This window comes from Anomalospiza imberbis, chromosome 11 (assembly GCF_031753505.1).
Source record: "Anomalospiza imberbis isolate Cuckoo-Finch-1a 21T00152 chromosome 11, ASM3175350v1, whole genome shotgun sequence".
NCBI classification, from domain to species: Eukaryota; Metazoa; Chordata; class Aves; order Passeriformes; family Viduidae; genus Anomalospiza; species Anomalospiza imberbis.
In genome coordinates this window covers 1803245-1822543 of record NC_089691.1, presented here as the reverse complement: position 1 = coordinate 1822543, position 19299 = coordinate 1803245, and the positions used below count along the sequence as shown (strand labels likewise).

Below are 19299 nucleotides of genomic sequence, written 5' to 3'. Positions count from 1 at the left end.
TCCCATCCATCCCTGCCTGTCTGTGCCCATTTTGAAGCAAACCCTGTGTGTCCCATCCATCCCTGCCTGTGCCCATTTTGGAGCAAACCCTGTGTGTCCCATCCATCCCTGCCTGTCTGTGCCCATTTTGGAGCAAACCCTGTGTGTCCCATCCATCCCTGCCTGTCTGTGCCCATTTTGGAGCAAACCCTGTGTGTCCCATCCATCCCTGCCTGTCTGTGCCCATTTTGGAGCAAACCCTGTGTGTCCCATCCATCCCTGCCTGGTTTGTGCCCATTTTGGAGCAAACCACCTGTGTGTTCCATTCATCCCTGCCTGTCTGTGCCCATTTTGGAGCAAACCCTGTGTGTCCCATCCATCCCTGCCTGGTTTGTGCCCATTTTGGAGCAAACCACCTGTGTGTTCCATTCATCCCAGCACCAGCATGGTCCTCCAGAGTGGCTGAGTCCTGAGCCCCAAGCCACGGGCTCAGCTCCCACCAGGGGCTACTCAGCCACCAGGAGAATCAGCTCCTGTGTCTGACCTCAACCCTCCAGAAACTGCAGGGAATAATAATCAATGAATGCACCTTTATGTTTTGATCAGCATAAAGGTAACAACAAGAGCACAGGGAATTTTGCCTCCTCGATATGACACTGCTCAAGGCTGCACTGCACGTCCTGCTGTTTGTATTTCTGTACTGAAAAGACAGACTGCACTTTAATATGACAAAGCATTCCAACAAAATGGAAGAGAGATCCTTGACTCATCAGACAGAATTCCTAGCACCCTGCATTGCTGCTTGGATGCAAAGTGAAGAGTTTCCTCTTTTTTTTCCCCTGCTAAACACAGACTACTCACTTTATTACGCTGTATTTTTAAATGCCCATATGCACAATCACCATCATCATCATCTAAACAAGTTTAATATACAGAGCATTCATCTGCCAAAAAAGGTAACACCCTAAAAATGGTTCGTGGAAAGAAACCTACCCAACGATAAACTGATCACTACTCCCACTTCTGGAATCCTCAACACAGAAATCAGAGACGTGACGACAGATGAAGAAGGAAAAGGTACTCACAAATAACACCTTCTGCAAGCCATCCTTGAATGGGGGGTGGCCTTGGAATTTCTATTTTCTTTCACGCAATCTGAGGTAGAAAAGCTCTTTCTCAAGGAAAAAGAATAAAGTAAAAACAAAAAAAAAAAAAAATCACATTCACAGCTTTTGCATGCTCATTCAGGCTCAGCCACGGTGGAACATCACGGATAAGTAAGCTGGTGATGTAACCAGCACAAACACTGCATCAGATAAACCCAAAGGCTCTACAGGGTTATATTTTGCAAAGCCAAAAGGTTTTTCCCAGAGAGGAGGTTTAGCAAGCATAAACCAGCCACGCTGTCCTCACATTCCTGGTGGGCTCGCTTTCTGCTTCCAGAAAAAGTCCCAAAGCTGTATTTATTATTCAACTTCATCACCAAGAAGGAACAATATGCTTTCTCATTTGCTATTTAGACGGAAATATCAAAGCACCAAATGTTGCATTTCCGAATGCACCATCTCTGCCTGCTCACTGTAGTACAGTCCAAACCAAGAAAAGGCCATTGGTCCTTTTATCTCCATGGAAACAGCAGCATCTGTGAAGACGAACGTATTCCCTCCTCACTGCAAAGTCAATTTATAGTCACATACTATGACATAAACTAATAAGACAGCAAAGCTAATCAGCAACCAGGAGAAACAGCAACCTAAACATGAGATTGGGCTCTTGCTCAAGAGGATATTCCTCTGTATACAGCATTTCTTCTGTGAAAATTGCAGAATTAAGAAGCAAATCAAGCTGTTCCTGAGAGCTGTTGCAGGTTGGGAATTTGTGAACTTCCCAGTTTGGCTAACGAGGAGAGTGGCTGAATAATTTATACAAGTAGCTTCCAAATTGAATCTCTAGTTGAATCCTACTAAATGGGAAGAGATTTTAACAAAGTTGCTCTTTGCAAAAAAAAAAAAAAAAAATACTGAAGAATTATTACCCCAGTGTTACCTTTTCCCTGCAGAAGAGCTGTCATCTTTAATAGCAACAGCAGAGTGAGAAGTTTCATAACTCTACAGGCGACTGCCTCCCCATCTCCCCCCTTTTTAGCACCCACCAGCAGTGGTGCAAACACTTCAGCACCATCCTGCTTGTGCTCCACAAGCCTCCTCTCCAGGGATATGATCATTTCTACAGGCCTGATGAGTCACCTCTACTTGATTTTATTTGGTGGTACTTTGTAAAAAAGAAAACCAAAGCAACAGACCCCACAGCGTACAAAAATGTGCTTTGCTCCTCCCCTGCCCTGCATGCTGCCCAGCTCCGATGCTCAGCACTCAGCCTTGATGCTCCCCAGCCAAGCTTCCTCCCTTCCTTCATGAATCAATGTAATGACCATCTGCTCACATTATTAAGTTAAATATACACCAGAGCACACTGATGAGGGCAGCTCATTTGCCATGGTCAAGTGATCAGCTCCATGGCCAGTTGTCCCATTTCCAGAGGGACCGGGGGCAGCGGGCAGGCAAATCCTACTGATGCACCTACACGGCTCCCAGGGCTCAAGGGGAGCAGGAACTGCCAAAGATGCTGCAAAACTTTAAAAGCAAAAATAAAAAATGGGGGAGGCAGGAGAGCTTTGGTCCAAACCAATTTACAAATGAACTAGGGTGACCTAACTTCAGCCTCACTGTACCTGAAGGAGCCAAAAAGGAAGATGAACGATTTTCAAGGGCCTGGAGCAATAGGACAAAGGGGAATGGCTTCAGACTGACAGAGAGTAGGGATGGATGGGATACTGGGAAGGAATTCCTCCCTGGGAGGGTGGGCAGGCCCTGGCACAGGTACCCAGAGCAGCTGTGGCTGCCCCTGGATCCCTGGCAGTGCCCAAGGCCAGGTTGAACGGGGCTTGGAGCAGCCTGGGACAGTGGAAGGTGTCCCTGCCCATGAAAGGGGGTGAAACATGGTGATTTTAAGGTCCCTTCTAACCCAAACCACTCCCTGATTCCATGCCTCTGTCTAGCAGAGGTGCACTTTGGTTTACAAAAATAAATTTGATGATAATTTGTAGAATTGTCAGAGCAGCCACAGGCCTCAAGTCACATCATCATGTGCGGGTGCTGTGGGATGCAATAAGAAACCAGAGGGGAAGTAAAGGCCCCAAAATTCCCCATTCCCCCACATAACTGGTCTGTGAGGCTTGGATCCAGCACCAACAGGTGCTCCAGCAGGATTCCTCTTAAGAAAACAAGTCCCTAAATACCCACTTGATGTGGTGCTGCCCCACCCAGCAGAGCGAGCTCCAGGGAATCCAGCCTGGTGTGGCCATCCCCAAATATCTTTGTTGGTACAGCTCCCAAAACCTTCCCTAGGAGCTTGGTCCTGTAACTCCAACCCCCATGGGCTCATGGCACGGGTCAGGCTCCAGAGCAAAGTGCCCCCATGCCACACTGGAGGTCTGGATTGGAGCAGCCATACCTTGAACACAGATATGCTACACCCTGAGAGGCACTGACATGATCACAGGTACCTGTCACCTTTGAAAGTTGAATTATCTTCTGCACAAATTAAGGTAATTCAGAGGAATACAGATTTAGATTAGTATTTTTTTCCTGCTGCACAGCCTAAAGGTATCTTGCCTTCCAGGGAAGCTTCATAATGATTCAAATACTGCTTCACTTTTAGCAGATACCAAATACAGAGCACTGGAAAAGTACAATTTCAAAAGGTGCTTGTGTGTCCTGAACTTGCACATCACAGCCACCAATACATCACATAAATGATAAATGCCTGCTAAGGAAACAACACCATTCCATAAAGAATCCCATAAAACAGCTTTCCAAGCTACTGCAAGGTCAAGTACCTCAATCACCAGCAGCATACGAGGAAGAGAATATACAGGCCTGGCAGCTTGGTGCATTCTTCTGGTTTTAATTCCAGTTTCTGCAGATGTCTGACAGTGCACAGGTCAAATGAAAAGTGAGGAATGACTTACCCAGCTATTCAGAGAGATGCTCCCTGGATGATAATCAATCCAGTTCAAGGAGGACAGGATAATAGGAAGCTTTTCAGTGCATGGCATTGTTGCTTGTGTTTGGGACAAGCTTTCAATTCAGCTCTTGTTTTTGGTTTGATCTGTCTGGAAAAAATAACTGAGGCAACAACCATCTGGCTCTAAACTCACCTAAACTCCACAGTTTTATTCAAGATAATGGACTCATTTGCATGATTTCTGTTAAACACTGGTTTAGCCAAGCTCAGTCTCCCTCAGCTCTCCGCTGGAACAATGGGAGTTGGGCTGATGAGTAAGTGTGGGATAAAGTCTGCCCACGTCTGTGTCTTAGCAGAATGAACTCAAATGTTTCACCATTGATTGAATACTACAAAGTGAGGAGTTAGTAACTGCACAGGCTGCTTAGCCTTAGCTTTTAACTTTAAAAAAGGCTTTTCTGTATCAGAAAAATGCAGTAAGTAGGGCAGAACTGGGGACACGGGGCCAGCACTAAAAGTCAGCTCAGCAAGACGCTTGTACAGTCACTTGATGTCACTGTGTGAAAAGAACTGGACATAAAATGCCCAAGTCATTATCCTAACCACTGTACAACCTACAAGTATTAAAGACAAGGACTCTGATCCCACTGAAGTGCCTGGGAAGAACTCCACAGGGCTCAGCACAGCCAGGCTGTCCCAGTAAATGCCCAGTGGTTCTGAGTGCTGGGAACACTGATAACCTGCCAGCATCAGTGACCTGCACAGCCACAGAACTAGCTGTCCCCAAAACCCAGTTTTCTCTGCTGAGATTCCTGTTCTGGCCATGGCTGTGAGGAATAAACAAACACCTGAGCAATATCAAACACAGTACATCATTTGTTTCAAATGAGGGCCTGAATTTATCTTCAAGGTTTTCAGACAGACTCAAAAGCAAAGCCATTTGTTAGCAGTTACTGCATTTCCATGTTTATTATTAACATGTTGGTCTCTGCAGGATTAAGAGGCTTGGCTGTTGATTCATTCTAGAAAACCAGAGCAAAAGCAGTTTGTGGTTGAAATTCTGGGTGAGGCCACAGGGGACGAAGGACACGGTCCTGTCCCTGCCCAGGAGCTCTCAGACCATCTACTCAAACACAAGATGAATGCTCAGCTTCTCCTCCCTAATCCCAAAATAAAACTTCACCCTGCCTGGTCCTGACACAGCCCCCAGACGTTGTTATTTTGAGTTTAGAAAGCAGAAGTGGCTCGATGAGCGTTACCCTCACGTGTGGACACACACAGGACACAAAGCTGACCACCATGGTGTTCACACAAGCAACCTGGGACCTGAGAGACCATTTTTATAGGAAAAACTTCCATTACAGGCTAAAAACTCCCCCACACTGACTCTCCCACCTGAGACTGAGCTGTGTCTTGGAACAACCTGGCCTGGTGAAAGCTGTCCCTGTCCATGGCAGGGGGTGGGACTGGATGGGCTTTAATGTCCCTTCCAGCCCAAACCATTCCATGGCTCCATGCCTGAAATCCTGTGCCTGTGGAGGTTCCATTCAGCTCCTGAGGACAAAGCTGCCACTGGGATCCAAACCACGTGGCCCTTCCTCATCAAGGCTGCTTCCAGCCCCCTGAGCCCCAGTTATGTAATTATAGACTGTTCATTTCTCTGGGCACTTGTACTTCTAATGCACAAAATGTGTCTCAGAGTAAGAGTGAGAACCCCAAGGGCTGGCTGCAGTAGAGATGCTGATGCTTGGAATGTGATGGGAAGGATCCAGCTCTGTGCTCCCTTCCCTGTAGGCCCCTCCATGGAACATTCCCTGGCTATTGCTGCACTGATAATACATTGAAGCTCAAAGGAAAAGTAAACAGTTGTAGAAGAACTGTCAGAAATGTCTCAGGCCAGAGTTCAGTATTTTCATTTTCAATCACATTTTGAAATATTTCTCATGAGTGTTTGTAGTTCTGTCTGAAGCCTCTGAATAATTTTTCCTACTGTTTATTTTAGCAAGATGCCTCAAAGCTTTCATTGGAAGCTGCTTCTAATTTTCAGCTTGGTTGTTACTGATGAGCTGATACACATTTGCTTGTGTTGAATTTCCTCTGCAATAATTTTATCCCTGTATGTTCTGAGCTTTATATAGATGCTAAATGCATTTATCTGTTATATCTTATATCTTACATACTTTCCATTTACCCTTAATATAGTTAGAAAATTATTAGTTATTAAACCTACTCCTTGACCAAAACAAGGCTTCAGCTAAGCATAACTTCAGTAGCTGCTGAATGACTTTTACTGTCTCTCATCACACACACAAAAAATCCCTTTCAAGTATTAAACAATGCTGGCAGCAGTTAGAGTCGTGGAAAAATCTCTGTGTTATCACTCACAATAAATCCTTTTTCAGCTTGTACCCTGACATTACTATTGAAACACCATTTGTTTCCTGCTAAACTACTCGAGCCCCAAGTAACAACTTCCTTTTAAGCTACTCTTAAGAACTCTGCTAAAACAAGGCTCTGAACAAGTATTTATACCTCCTCCCACCCTGCAGAACAACTGCTTTTAAAAGGAAGCCTTTGAAAAAAGAAAAGTCTTTCCCACTCAAATTCAAATAATTTTGCAGCCTTCAGTCAGCCCTAACACAAACTTCCACTGAAAATGCTAAAATGCTTTGTATTAAATTGATCACCTTAAAAAAATTCTCTATTAAGATTTTATGTGACAGCTCTCAGAATCCCTTCTGGCACCTCTGGTTTGTGCAGTCTTGCCCTGTTCTGGTCATCCAAGCTCCTCAAGCTCCTTTGCACTGCATGTCCCTCTGCAGAAAAGATCACCTCGTTAAAGTAACCAGAACTCTCAATTAAGATACATTTTAAGGTAAAATATTAAACCCTCATGTTCTGCAGGCCCTTAGCACACTCTCGACCCTTCACTGGGTAGTACCCTAACGGTCCTAAACTTAAAAGCATCCCATAGATTTGTTTTGTCCAAGATATTTGATTCCCTGGCTGGTAGGAGGTGGAACACGATGGGCTTTAAGGTCCTTTCCAACCCAAACCAGCCTGGGATTCCATGAAAATGCCAAGAACAGAGAACAAATCCAGAGGAAGTCTATAAATTACAGTTTGTGCATGACTGAAGAACAAAATAGTGAGGAAAACCCCAGGCCTGGACTATTTCAGACCCAGGCAGTGCCAGCAGCAGCAGCAGCAGGAATCCCTGGAGCAGCCTGGGAACAGTGTGGACAAGGAGCCAGGATGGGCTTTGGGCCTGAGTGACCAGTGGGCAGCTGGCTGCTGAAAAACCCCACTGAATGGGGACCTGGGAAGCAGTCCTGCCTCTGCAAGCCTGGGAAAGGTTTTTAATTGCCTGGGTTAATTCGATATATATTTCTTCCCCGATTCATCACAGAAGTACAAAATATTTGTTGAGATGCATTTGTTCAGATGCATTCCTTCATCCTTTGGATAATGGAGCTGCAAAATCCATGATGGATCCTCCTGCTTGGACCTTTCAGCTGGGAGGTGATGCAGGTACAGCACCAAAAAAAGGGCCAGCAGCAGAACACACCCGAACGAGCAGAATGCAATTAACCTGCTCATCGCCTGGTCTCCTTGTGGAGCCATATCTGCCACCAGAAGAGGTTTCACAAACATTGGGAAATTAAGGGGCAGTGTAATCAGCAATCACTGCAAAGAGGTAAGAGAAGAAGTCTCTAGCCCAGGATACCACGTGTCACTGACACTGCAGATGTTTTGTCCTTTCATGTGTTTTTCTGACCTAACCCAGGATGACAAGGTCATTTACCCAACAATTAGCTAAGCCAGAAAAGCAGTCAACTGGGCTGCAAATGGATCAAAGAAGTTCAGAAGTGTTTCCTACATCCTTGGTGCACATTAATCATGCATTTTATTCCTAGCTTTAAACTCTGACTGCAGCTGCTGTTCAATGGGTCTTACATAACACACTGACATTAAATTTATTTGTTTCATCTTTTCTACATAAAAATAAGCTGGAATTTTATGATTATTCCTTTGCATTTATTTTCTGTGAAGGCATTTTAAATATTTTGTTCTTGATTGTTGCAATAAAATCCAGCTTAAGCATTTTAGATGAAGTAAAAACCACAAATTAATGATCATTAAATTATTCTGGCAATCAGACTCGTGGCAGATTCCACAATAAGAGGCTGAAATTCCATTTTAGTAACAAGACTAGCTGGAATGTTTGTGCCAGAATTACTAGCTGGATGTTCAGCAGATCAATTTTATTAATTACACAGGCAAGACTGAAGACAACTGATGTCAATAAATCTGTCAATATGTTAATGCAGACACCAGTTTCACCTCTCTCCACGGGGTAAATATAAGCTAAACCTCAGCTGGACATTCCATGGATTCAGTGCTGACTGGAGCAGGAAGTTATCATGAAATTTAAATTCCCTACAAGCTCATAGGAGAACATGAGTATGAGATAAAGAAATCCCAGCTGAGGCCACCTGGTTCCCATGCCCCAAGGGACACCTCCAAGTCATCCATTTGTTGTATTTGTTTTTAAAATGTGTTTTAAACTTAGAGGAAGATCAGCAAAGGGATTTTCTGAAATGTTCAGCAGCTCCTAAAACATGGAGTGACACCAGTTTGGTGCTGTTTGCTGCTGTAGTGTCATCGAGTCAGTAATTTCAAATAAGAACTTTTCAGTGGAATAATCACAGAACCACAGGATGGTTTGGGTTGGAAGGGACCTTAAAGCCCATCCAGTTCCACTGCGGGCAGTGGCACTTTCCAGTGTCCCAGGTGGCTCCAACCTGGCCTTGGACACTTCCAGGGATCCAGGGGCAGCCACAGCTGCTCTGGGCAATGAGGAATGAATTTCAGTACTGGAGGAATGCTGGAGGAGAACATCTCACTGCAAGGCTGCACCTAAGTTGTAACTTACAGAAGGAGAGCAATGGGATATCCAGAGGGGATTTCCTGGGAGAAAAAGCCCTGTCAATCAACACATGACACTCATAGAGAATCTGTGTGATGGGCAAGAAAACCTCTGGAGCAGCTGCACATGGAAAAGCATCTGGAATATTCTCCTTATCTGTTATGTGCAGAAAAAGCAGGGGACTGTTGCTCCACAGCTGAACCTGCAGAATTATGGCAGATTTAAGACACGAACTTTTTGACAGTTCTAAGACAATGGAAGTTTAAAAAGCCCCTCTTGTATTGCCTGAAACACTCAAAAGCACCAATATGCAATGAATGCTCTCAGTCCCTGCATTCTCCTGCAGCCAGAGTGATTTGAGATGAGTCAGCTGAACACGAGAATCCAAACAACATGTGCCTCAGCACGTGCTGCTCAGAGCTGCAACAACAAACCCACAGCACTCTGCTTTGAGACATCCATCCAAACACCTTCCCCCGAGAGCCCACCCCACATCCCACCTCACCAACACGCCAGGCTGCCTCCTCTCCTTCCCCTGGCTCCCACAGACCCACACACAGAACTCATCCTGTGCTTCAGGGGGACTGGGGAGACAGCGACAGCCCACGCTTAATACAGCTCAAATCTAAAGGCATTTAACTCTCAAAGTTTCTTTCCACCAGCATTTCTCCACTACCCACTAACACATTTTCAAAAAATTATTTAAATTCACTAACACCCTTTTGGCTACAAATTATGCAGAACTGTGGATAGTGGTAACTCTTCAAATATTTTTGGGTTTTCCCACTCTGGTAGAGGATTCCCTTTGCCAACCCTCTTGCTCTTCCCCAGATTTTGTTCATTTTTACAATGCAAGTTATGACTGGGATAAAGTCTTCATGCAAACTACAACTCCCAGCACTACCTGAAACAGGATTAATTTTTTTCCACCAGAACTCTTCAGTTTAATAACAATTTTAATATAAGTTTAATAGTAAGTTTAGTTCTAAACCAAGCATGTAGATGTCAGTGCTGGTTCTCTAGAGCTTCTAATATAGAATTAGGAGGGCAGGAAGAGACCTCCAAGACCAAGTCCAACCTTTGACCAAAACCCCATGCCTGCTAAGCCACGTTTCCCAGGGCAACATCTGAGAGCTTTCTTGAGCTCTTCAGGGGATGAGGATTCCACCACTGCCCTGGGCAGCCTGTGCCAATGTTTAACTCCTCTCTCAGTGTGGATATTCTCAGTTCAGTCAGAGAGAAAAAGAGAGGGTTTTCTAACCAGGCGAGAGCCTGGGAGACAGTTGGGAAAGAATGTAAATAATTCTCTCATCTATCTTGTTGTTCACATTGTTCATAGATATGTTCTGCCACCGTGCGTCATTCACTGCACACCAATGGTGTGAGATGTTTTTACTCTAAGACCAATGAAATTAGTCTGCACGATGTTCTCTATAAATAGAGTGGTGCATTTGAAAGAAATCAGAGTTTAATTCTTTGCCTTTTAACTTGGAGTCATTCTCATTACTATCCTGCTCTACGGCGACACTCAGTGAAGAAATATTTCCTGATATCCAACCTGAACTCTCACTGGCACAATTTGAGGCCGTTTCCTCCTGTCCCTGTTCCCTGGGAGCAGAGCCCGACCCCCCTGGCTGTCCCCTCTTGTCAGGAGTTGTGCTGAGCCACAAGGACCCCCTGAGCTTCCTTTTCTCCAGGCTGAACAACCCCAAATGTCCCCAGGCAGATTATTTTGGTGAATTAAGAGCAAATGAAAAACCAACTCTCCATCCTCTCAAGGTCCTCCTGCATTTTCCTCCACAAACCAACCCCTTGTGCATGTGGAGCCCGGGGGTGACAGGCAGCAGCACTCAGCCTGCACACAGAAGGCTCTGTGCTCACAGGGCAGCACAGAACACACTCTTGTAGACACAAAACCTCCTGGAGTGCCCTTTGCCAGCTCTGTTTGCTGGCAGCAGCCCTGGGCCAGCCAGCAGCTGCTCCTCATCCCAGAGCCTGCTGGACGCCAGCCACGCTCGGGCTCGTGGGCAGAGCCACGCTGGGACTGCTGACCTTGGGAACGCAGGGATCCACCAGAACAATCCTAAAAACCTCTGCACACCAGCTTTCTTTAGCACATCATCTATTGCCTCTCTTTTTTATTCATAGCTGCACAGCCCTCTTTGGTTATACGTATTAAAAGCACATTTAAGCAATTTAAATGACCTTCCAGTCCAACAAAAGCAATTAGGACAGCTCCTAGCAAGCCTCTGTTGTTAAATCTCCAGAAATGGGAAAGCTGCAGCAGACATTCCCATTTCAAACTGAAATTTGAGATATTGAGCAGTTCAACCAAGGGCAGCTTCTTGAAAAGTTTGCAGGTACAGGGTCGAGCCATGGAACCTTCTGTTATTATTCTTTTATATGCAGAAATGGCTTAACACAATGCCAGAAATTCTGATACTATGCCAGAATAATTAATACAGGAGCAGTCCTGCGTGGTTATCCCATTTCAGTTCTCCTCCACAGAAAGCAGCTACCAACACTACATACTACAAGAAGTAATTTTGGGAATTAAATATAAAATGCATACCAAATTTTGAGTTTAGTGTACATATCAGAACTTTTTAGGGCATAATTCATAACACAATTAGAATACATTACTGTGATGTTTATTCTACTTGTCATGAAATTCAAAATAAAAACACTTTCAAAGCAATTCTTATATAGAGTGCACAATTCTATAGGAGTAGAAACCATAGAAATATTATAATGAATTCTAACCAAAAGCTTCTTGAACAGCAGTTTGTCTAAAGCAATTAGTCTCTTTCTCATGCAAATAGAACAACAGGTTATGAAACAATTTGTTGCATATTTGTGTTGTGGATCACCAGAGCAGGTTCCCTTAGCAGGAACCACACACACAGTGGGGACACACTTCATTTTGGTGATTTGAAAATCCATGCACAAAATATCAGACAGTACTCAACTTCACCATCTATTATTATTAAAACAACCAACCAGGAAAAAAAACCCAAAGACTCCACACACACACACACACAAAAAAAAGCCCAACAAAACAAAAAATCCCTAAAAAAACAAACCAAACCAGAAAAAAAAACCAAAACACCAAAAACATACACACAAATCCCAGCAAGAACTTTAAATAAAAAAAAAAAAAAACAATGAAAAGACAAAGTTCTTGACCTTTGTTTCTGACATGGGCTCTCAGAATAAAAGTCTGGATAAAACTGCAATTGCTGAGGAGATCTCACTCTTGGCAAGGCCAGTTTTGTCCAGCAGACCCCTCTGCTCACAGACCCCCCCAGGGAATGGGACAGGAGGGAAGGAAATTGGGGCTGTTTGGCCTGGAGGCAGCAGCACTTTTGGGCTACCTGAGGGGAGGTGACTGAGGATGGGGATGGGACAGAAGCCAGGCTGGGACAGGGAATTCCTGACTAAAAAGTCCTTTTTTCCCCTCTGAGGAGGACAAAGCACTTGAAGAGGGCCCCAGGGCAGTTGTGAAACCTTCAGCTCTGGGGGTTTTCAAGGTCTCCCTGGACAGCCCTCAGCAAACTGCTCCAGCTCCAGCCTGATCTGACTGTGAGCACGGGGCTGGAGGAGATGCTGTCCAAGGTCACTCACACTGGACAATCCTGCAATTTAATCATATTCTGATACTTCCCCAAGAACGTACAGTTCAGCGAGTCCCCATCCACAGGAGCACCTTAGAAGTGAATAAGCCTGGGTGCATTTTTCATCCATGACTGTCTCTGCAATCTGAATGGACTCAGTATCAAGCACCTTCTGGGGCAGAGCATTACAAGTTCTACTCCACTTTACAAGAAAAAAAGTATTTCTATTTTCTTAAGCAGCCTCACTTTGAGCTCAATAGCTGTGATTCCAGGAGAGGGTGAATGGCTGCTTCTCATTCTCTCTCTAAAATCCTCTTGAGAGCCTTGCCCCACACAGTGCCATTTGCAAAGAAAAGACCCAACAAAATTGTATTTCATGGCAGGTTCAATGTTTTTCTCCCTCACAGGAGGAGGATGATTGAAGGCCCCTTAATAAAAATGCTGAAAGGAACTCCACCAAGCAGATTATTGGGATGTAACTTGCAGACATGAACACCTCTGGGGTTCTCAGTGCTCCCCTGGGCACGGGGAGCAGGGCAATGTGCCACTGTCACCAGCCAGGAGGGAGACAGATGGCACTGGAGGCAGCTCAAAGCTGCAGCAGGTAAATCTGTTCTGTTTGCAGAGCTGGGGGATTTCAGCTGAACTCCAGAAAATCATCCCCATTAATCCCAGCTCCGCCAGCCACAGTAGGGCAGGTTTTTTTTCTTTTTAAAAATGTATTTAAAGATGTTTCAAATAATAGTTTTGTTGCTGGAAGAAAAGTTCATTGGCTTCCAATTTACTAAATAATATACTAGACCTTTCTTGTAATGTTTGCTCCAGAAAAATACTAATTTTAGCCTAACTTAAACTGCAATCAAAATTAAAATCTAGAACTAGCTGCAAATATATCAGACCAACCAGCAGTAGTTTTCTGACAATGCTAATACAATTATAATGGACTATCCAGCTGGTTCCTGACCCCTCAGCCTCATCAAAAAGCTATTTCTTAGTGATAGTTTTTCTTTATGCCTAAAAACTACTGGAGAAAACAAAAAAGAAAGGAATTCCTCATATTTAGCCTTATATTTCAGATAACAAAGTGGAGCTGTGGCCTTCTAGGCTGCAGGCTTTGTGAGAGGAGCACATTCCTCTGCCTTTGGATGGGCCCAAACTGAGAGCTGACACACTTCGGACGGGAACGTTCAACTCAAAGGACTTTTAATGTCTGCAAGACAGTCTAAATCTTTCAGTGCTGAGGAAGATCACAAAGATACACGTGGATTGCTTATATAGGACAAAATCAGCATTTCCTAAGGCTGCTGGGAGAAATCCATGGGCAGAACAAAGGCGGCAGCTCCCGGGGCAGCTCAGCAAGATGAGAAATGCCACAAAAAGCCCTGTTCAGTGCTACAGCAGAGGGGGAGGGCTGAAGGTCGTGCCTTGAGAGGCATGGCAAAGGAGGAGTGGGGTTTTCCTTTTAAATCAGCCCTGCATGCCCTTCCTCTGAGGGGGCTGCACAAACTGGGACACAAAATTCCAATTAAACATGGAAAGAAAGTTTCATCAGCCAAGGCTAATAGGGTCAGCTTAGGCACAATAAATGCATTACATCTGAAAAGCTTCTCAGCCCAGTTTGGATTTAATAGACATGGGTAATACGGGTATTTTTTATTTTTTAAGCAAATAGCTGAATATCTAAACCTGAAGACTCAAACCCAAGCTCTTGCAGGCAAGAGAAGTTCTCTTGAGTGTTTGGTGCAGAGTCCAAAGCCTCACTGCTCAAACCCTGGCTTAGTGTAAGTATTTTGGATTAATGGTTGAACTTGATCCTAGAGGTTTGTCCAGCCTTACTTATGTGGATGTTCTCAGTTCAGTCAGAGAGAAAAAGAGAAGGTTTTCTAACCAGGCGAGAGCCTGGGAGACAGTTGGGAAAGAGTGTAAATAACTCTCTCATCTCTCTTGTTGTTCACATTGTTCATAGATATGTTCTGCCACCGTGCGTCATTCACTGCACACCAATGGTGTGAGATGTTTTTACTCTAAGACCAATGAAATTAGTCCGCACGATGTTCTCTATATATAGAGTGGTGCATTTGAAATAAATCAGAGTTTAATTCTTTGCCTTCTAACTTGGAGTCATTCTTGTTACCATCCTGCTCTATGGCGACATCCTTATCCTGTGATTTCCTTAGTAATCTGTCATGAGATCTTTCTTATCTTTCATGGGAAAAAAACATGCTGGGGTTGGGACTAAATTTCCAAGCAATCCATCCATCCTCCCTAAGCCACAGCAGGTTTTCCTCTGAGAGACCAAAAGGGGAGATGAATTCTGTCTGAAGCACAGCCATCCACTCTGGCAGAGGGTACAAGCTGGTCAGTTTGGGGAAGAAAGGCAAAAGGAGAAATAAAGGCAGTGCCATCAAACCTGATGTAGCAACTGAATGTTCTGCCTGCTTGAGCTTGGGCAAGGCTGGTTTTGGCAAATGAGGAAACTTAAATGCCAAGAGTGAGTCATCCCTCGTAAGCAGAGCACAACAGACTTGCCAGCAGCTCTGAGCTGATCTCTACTTTCTCAATGTCTGGTGAACACTTCATTACCAGTCTGGGGAGCTTCTCCAGAAGGTATAATTAGAGGCACAGATATAAGGGAGGCTTTAAAAATAAAAATAGAATGGAGGCAAGTTATTAATATAGGTAGTTCAGATTGTAGTCTTTAATTTAAACTGAAGGTTAGTGTATGTGAAATAAGTCTTGGAACTCCCTATAGTGCTATTGTTATTCCATGACAATAAAGTGGGAAAAACAGAAGGCTGCATTCTGATCCAGGGCCATGCGTGTTCCAGGAATAGTCATGTTGCAGTAATATATATTTTTGTTGAGGGAGCAGGTCTGCACAAAATGCAAAATGATTCAAAGTGCCATGGCTCTGCTTTGCCATAATCAAAGAAGAATCACCTCGTAGCTGTAACAGGAACTGCCTTGGTGGGTAAACACAACTGCTGGCTGGGGCAACTCAGGGGCACCACAGGCACTGCCAATGCCCAGGGAAGCCCCAGTTCTTCCTCTCAAGAGGATGGATTTGAACCCTAATTCTTCCTGTAGCAAGTGAAGGGATGAGTTCAGCACCTTGGGAAAGGCCAGATGGCCATGGAACTACTCACAGTGAGGACAAAAATGGGCTCAGAAATTATCTCTGCTGCAGACAAACCCCAGCATCCTCAAAACCACAGCATCCCCTGCTCCCGACAAACCCCAGCATTCCCTGCTCCTGACAAACTACAGCATCCTCAAAACCAGAGCATCCCCTGCTACTGACAAACCCCAGCATCCTCAAAACCACAGCATCCCCTGCTTCCAAAAAACCAGAGCATCCCCTGCTTCTGACAAACCACAGCATCCTCAAAACCACAGCATCCCCTGCTCCAAAAAACCAGAGCATCCCCTGCTCCAGAAAAACAGAGTATCCCCTGCTCCCAGAAAAACACAGTATCCCCTGCTCCAAAAAACCAGAGCATTCCCTGACCTGACAAACCCCAGCAACCTCAAAACCACAGCATGCCCTGCTCCCGACAGACCAGAGCATTCCCTGCTCCTGAAAAACCACAGCATCCCCTGCTCCTGACAGACCAGAGCATTCCCTGCTCCCAAAAAATCAGAGCATCCCCTGCTCCCAAAAACCCCAGCATCCCCAAGAGCCCAGCATCCCCAAAAGCCCAGCATCCCCAAAAGCCCAGCATCCCCTGCTCCTGCCGAAGCCCTGCTCCCGGTGCCTGCAGCCTGCCCAGCCTGCCTGCCCCAGCAGCCCTCCAGCAGATGGATCCAGCTCTGCCGTGAGTCACACACATGAGTCAGTTCTCCCCGCGCTGCCTTCAGACACTGATACAATATGGCACAAGTCTGCCTGGGCTGAGGGGAATTTATAGCAGCCTGACTCACTGGCTAATGAGAGCTGCCTTGCTGAAATTAAACATTTGTCATGAAGGCCGTGCACAGGATCCCGGCTCGGTGCTCCACAGCACCGTGAGCATCTCACGGTCACACGCGACCCCACACCCGTGATCCAGAACTTATTCAGCACTTCTAAATGATGAGATGTGCCTTTCCTTCCTCAGGGCCACAGCTTTTGATGTGTATTTGGATGACTTTAGATAAAACTTCAGAGCTTTCACTGTTTCTCATTACTCTTCAAGCAGCTATTGCCCAGAAGCCTTATTTTGGGAATACAATCTATTAACAGCACCAGAGCTGGTTTAGGATCTACCTCTAGCCTAACTTCTTGGAGGCAGGAAGGGTGCAAAACCAAAACAAACAAAATGGGACTTTTAAAACAAACATCAAAGGATGAAAAGGATCAAGCTTTAGGCAGGAGCTCAGCCTTTTTTCAGTGCTTTCCACCCCAAAATATCACAGCCCAGACTGATTTAAAAAGCTGATGGTAACAGTATTTCCCTGCATGGGATTACAAAGCATTCTGATAAACAAACAAGCAAAAAGTGGAACCGGTTATAACGTGTATGGGATCACTTTCTAGATGAAAATAACACCTGTAAATGGCAAAAATGCAGTTTAAAAATTTGCTTCTAAATAAAAATTAGTTGCATAGCATGTATGTCTAAATCTTGAACATATTAAATAACTTCAATATAGAATTTAGGGCAAGGTTTCAAAGTTTTCAGTGGCAATATCTCAGCTCATATAATGCAGGACCATTCATTCATGATGATCCTTGCTATAACAGGTTAATAAAAATCTGTGACTCCATTTTAGAAAGAATTTCTATACATAAAACTATGAAACCTCAGAGATTAAGAGGTAAATGAGTCGTCTAGAGACAGAGAAATTCAGCATGATGGTACTGCAACTAGCTGGCCAAAAATCCTGCCTTTAGGAGGTGCAGTCCCTGCAGAAGGATGGTGCAAGGAGAGAGGTTTGCAGCAAATAGAATACACATAAAATCTGTCTGGATGCAAAGGTAGAAGGTTTTGGAGTTCAGCTTTGGGTTTGTTCGGTTTTTGTTGTTTTGTTTTATTTTGTTTTAATAGCTTAGGGATGTCCAGCACAAAGACACCGTGTCCTCAACGTGGTTATTTTTGGTGGTCTCAGAATTAGAAATGTGGTTATGAAGGGGTTGGTTGCTTCCACTCTACTCCCACCCTCCCTTCTGCTGCCGCCTGGAGCAGGATCAGATGTGGAAGCATTTTGTTCTAACAGAAGCAATTCCCATACCAAAGTGCCTGTGGAGGTTTTTACAAGTACTCACTTTGCACTACTTAAGAGAATATGAAAATGTCAGATATTTTCAAACCAGAATGGAGCAAACCAGTGAGATCCCACTGCATCAGAATAAACTTCTATCCCTGGTACCAGCGATCCTGAACAAAACAGACACAGCTTCTCCGGAGACTCGGGGAACTGCTGAAGTGCTATTTCCCCCCCTTTTCAGTACTGCTGAAAAAGGTGCTGTTAAAGCAGTTCTTTTGTTCAGCTGCTGATTGAAGGCTATTCACCAAGCCCATGTTCTTCAGAAGTTAAACAACCTGGCAGGTTTCAATAATAGATGTTTCAGAGGTATATTGTCATCGTCTTCTAAACACTTCTCTTACCTATAGCAGATTTTTTTCTTTCCCCACAGAAAGTGATCTTAACACAATCTATAGAAAATATTTTAGTCCACTAGTTAAAGTTCATTCTAAAAAAGAAAGCTAGATATTCAGCAAAACATCCAAATGTGAGGCTTCAAAGCCCAGCCTGCTTAACTGAAGGGTATTTATAGTGTGCATATGCTCCACGATCCCAAGGATCCTATTAAACTTTTAATAAGTTGAGTATTCTCTCACACGAAGCATCTGCTGAAGGGAGGCAGATGAGCAGATTGTTTTCTGCTAAAAACAATGCTGCTTGAAGCACCACTCCATTAAAAATAACCCTGCTGGTGAGTCAGCAGACGAGTCCCTTGTTTGAGGAGTTTTGCTAAGACATCGCTTTGAATTAAATCATTTTGTCACCCCAAAACGCCGTTCTTTCACCAGACACCTTCTAATAAATTCCTGTGGTTCGTCAAAGCCGAAAAGTGATGAAGGCAGCGCAGACAGATGATGGATTTCGAGAGGCTGGCACTCCCCGTGCCAGCGATGCCATTTCCCACGTTTTCCACGGTTCGTGCAGGATCCAGGAGAGGGCAATGTCTGCCTTCGGAAGAGATCCCTGCTCGCCACGGCAGCCGTGTGCCAGAGGGAATAACCAGCAGCGCTATCAGGGAAACCACAGGCAGCCCCTCGGAAAGGAAGCGAGATCCATTCACCTCCTCCTGCTCATTTCCAGCCGGACGCACGGCACGGGCACATCCCACAGCGCGACACGAGTGACAAAATCCACCCAGCAGGGCAGCACCGCATCCTTCCTCCCGACCAGGCGCCAGAGACCATCCACCAACAGCTTCCGAACCCAAATTTTAGTTAACTTGACACAAAACCTTCTGGAAAGGAAAGCGAGATCCATTCACCTCCTCCTGCTCATTTCCAGCTGGACGCACGGCACGGGCACGTCCCACGGCGCGACACGAGTGACAAAATCCACCCAGCAGGGCAGCACCGCATCCTTCCTCCCGACCAGGCGCCAGAGACCATCCACCAACAGCTTCCGAACCCAAATTTTAGTTAACTTGACACAAAACCTTCTGGAAAGGAAAGCAAGATCCATTCAGCTCCTCCTGCTCATTTCCAGCTGGACGCACGGCACGGGCACATCCTGCGGCGCGACACGAGT

The 19299-nt window shown here is 44.9% G+C and overlaps 1 protein-coding gene across 12 annotated transcripts in view; it reads right to left on the bottom strand.

Annotated features, from left to right (window-relative positions):
• Nucleotides 1-19299, bottom strand: part of IQSEC1 (IQ motif and Sec7 domain ArfGEF 1) — a 280971-nt gene that overhangs the window by 168814 nt on the left and 92858 nt on the right. For 3 of the 12 annotated variants that reach the window (XM_068201463.1, XM_068201465.1, XM_068201469.1), the window contains exon 1: nucleotides 1065-1541. The exons of the other annotated variants lie outside the window; for them this stretch is intronic. In XM_068201463.1, coding sequence (XP_068057564.1) covers nucleotides 1065-1087 — 23 coding nt within the window. In that variant the 5' untranslated portion in view covers nucleotides 1088-1541. Of the gene's footprint in view, nucleotides 1-1064; nucleotides 1542-19299 lie in introns of those variants that run through there. 12 annotated transcript variants of the gene reach the window in all.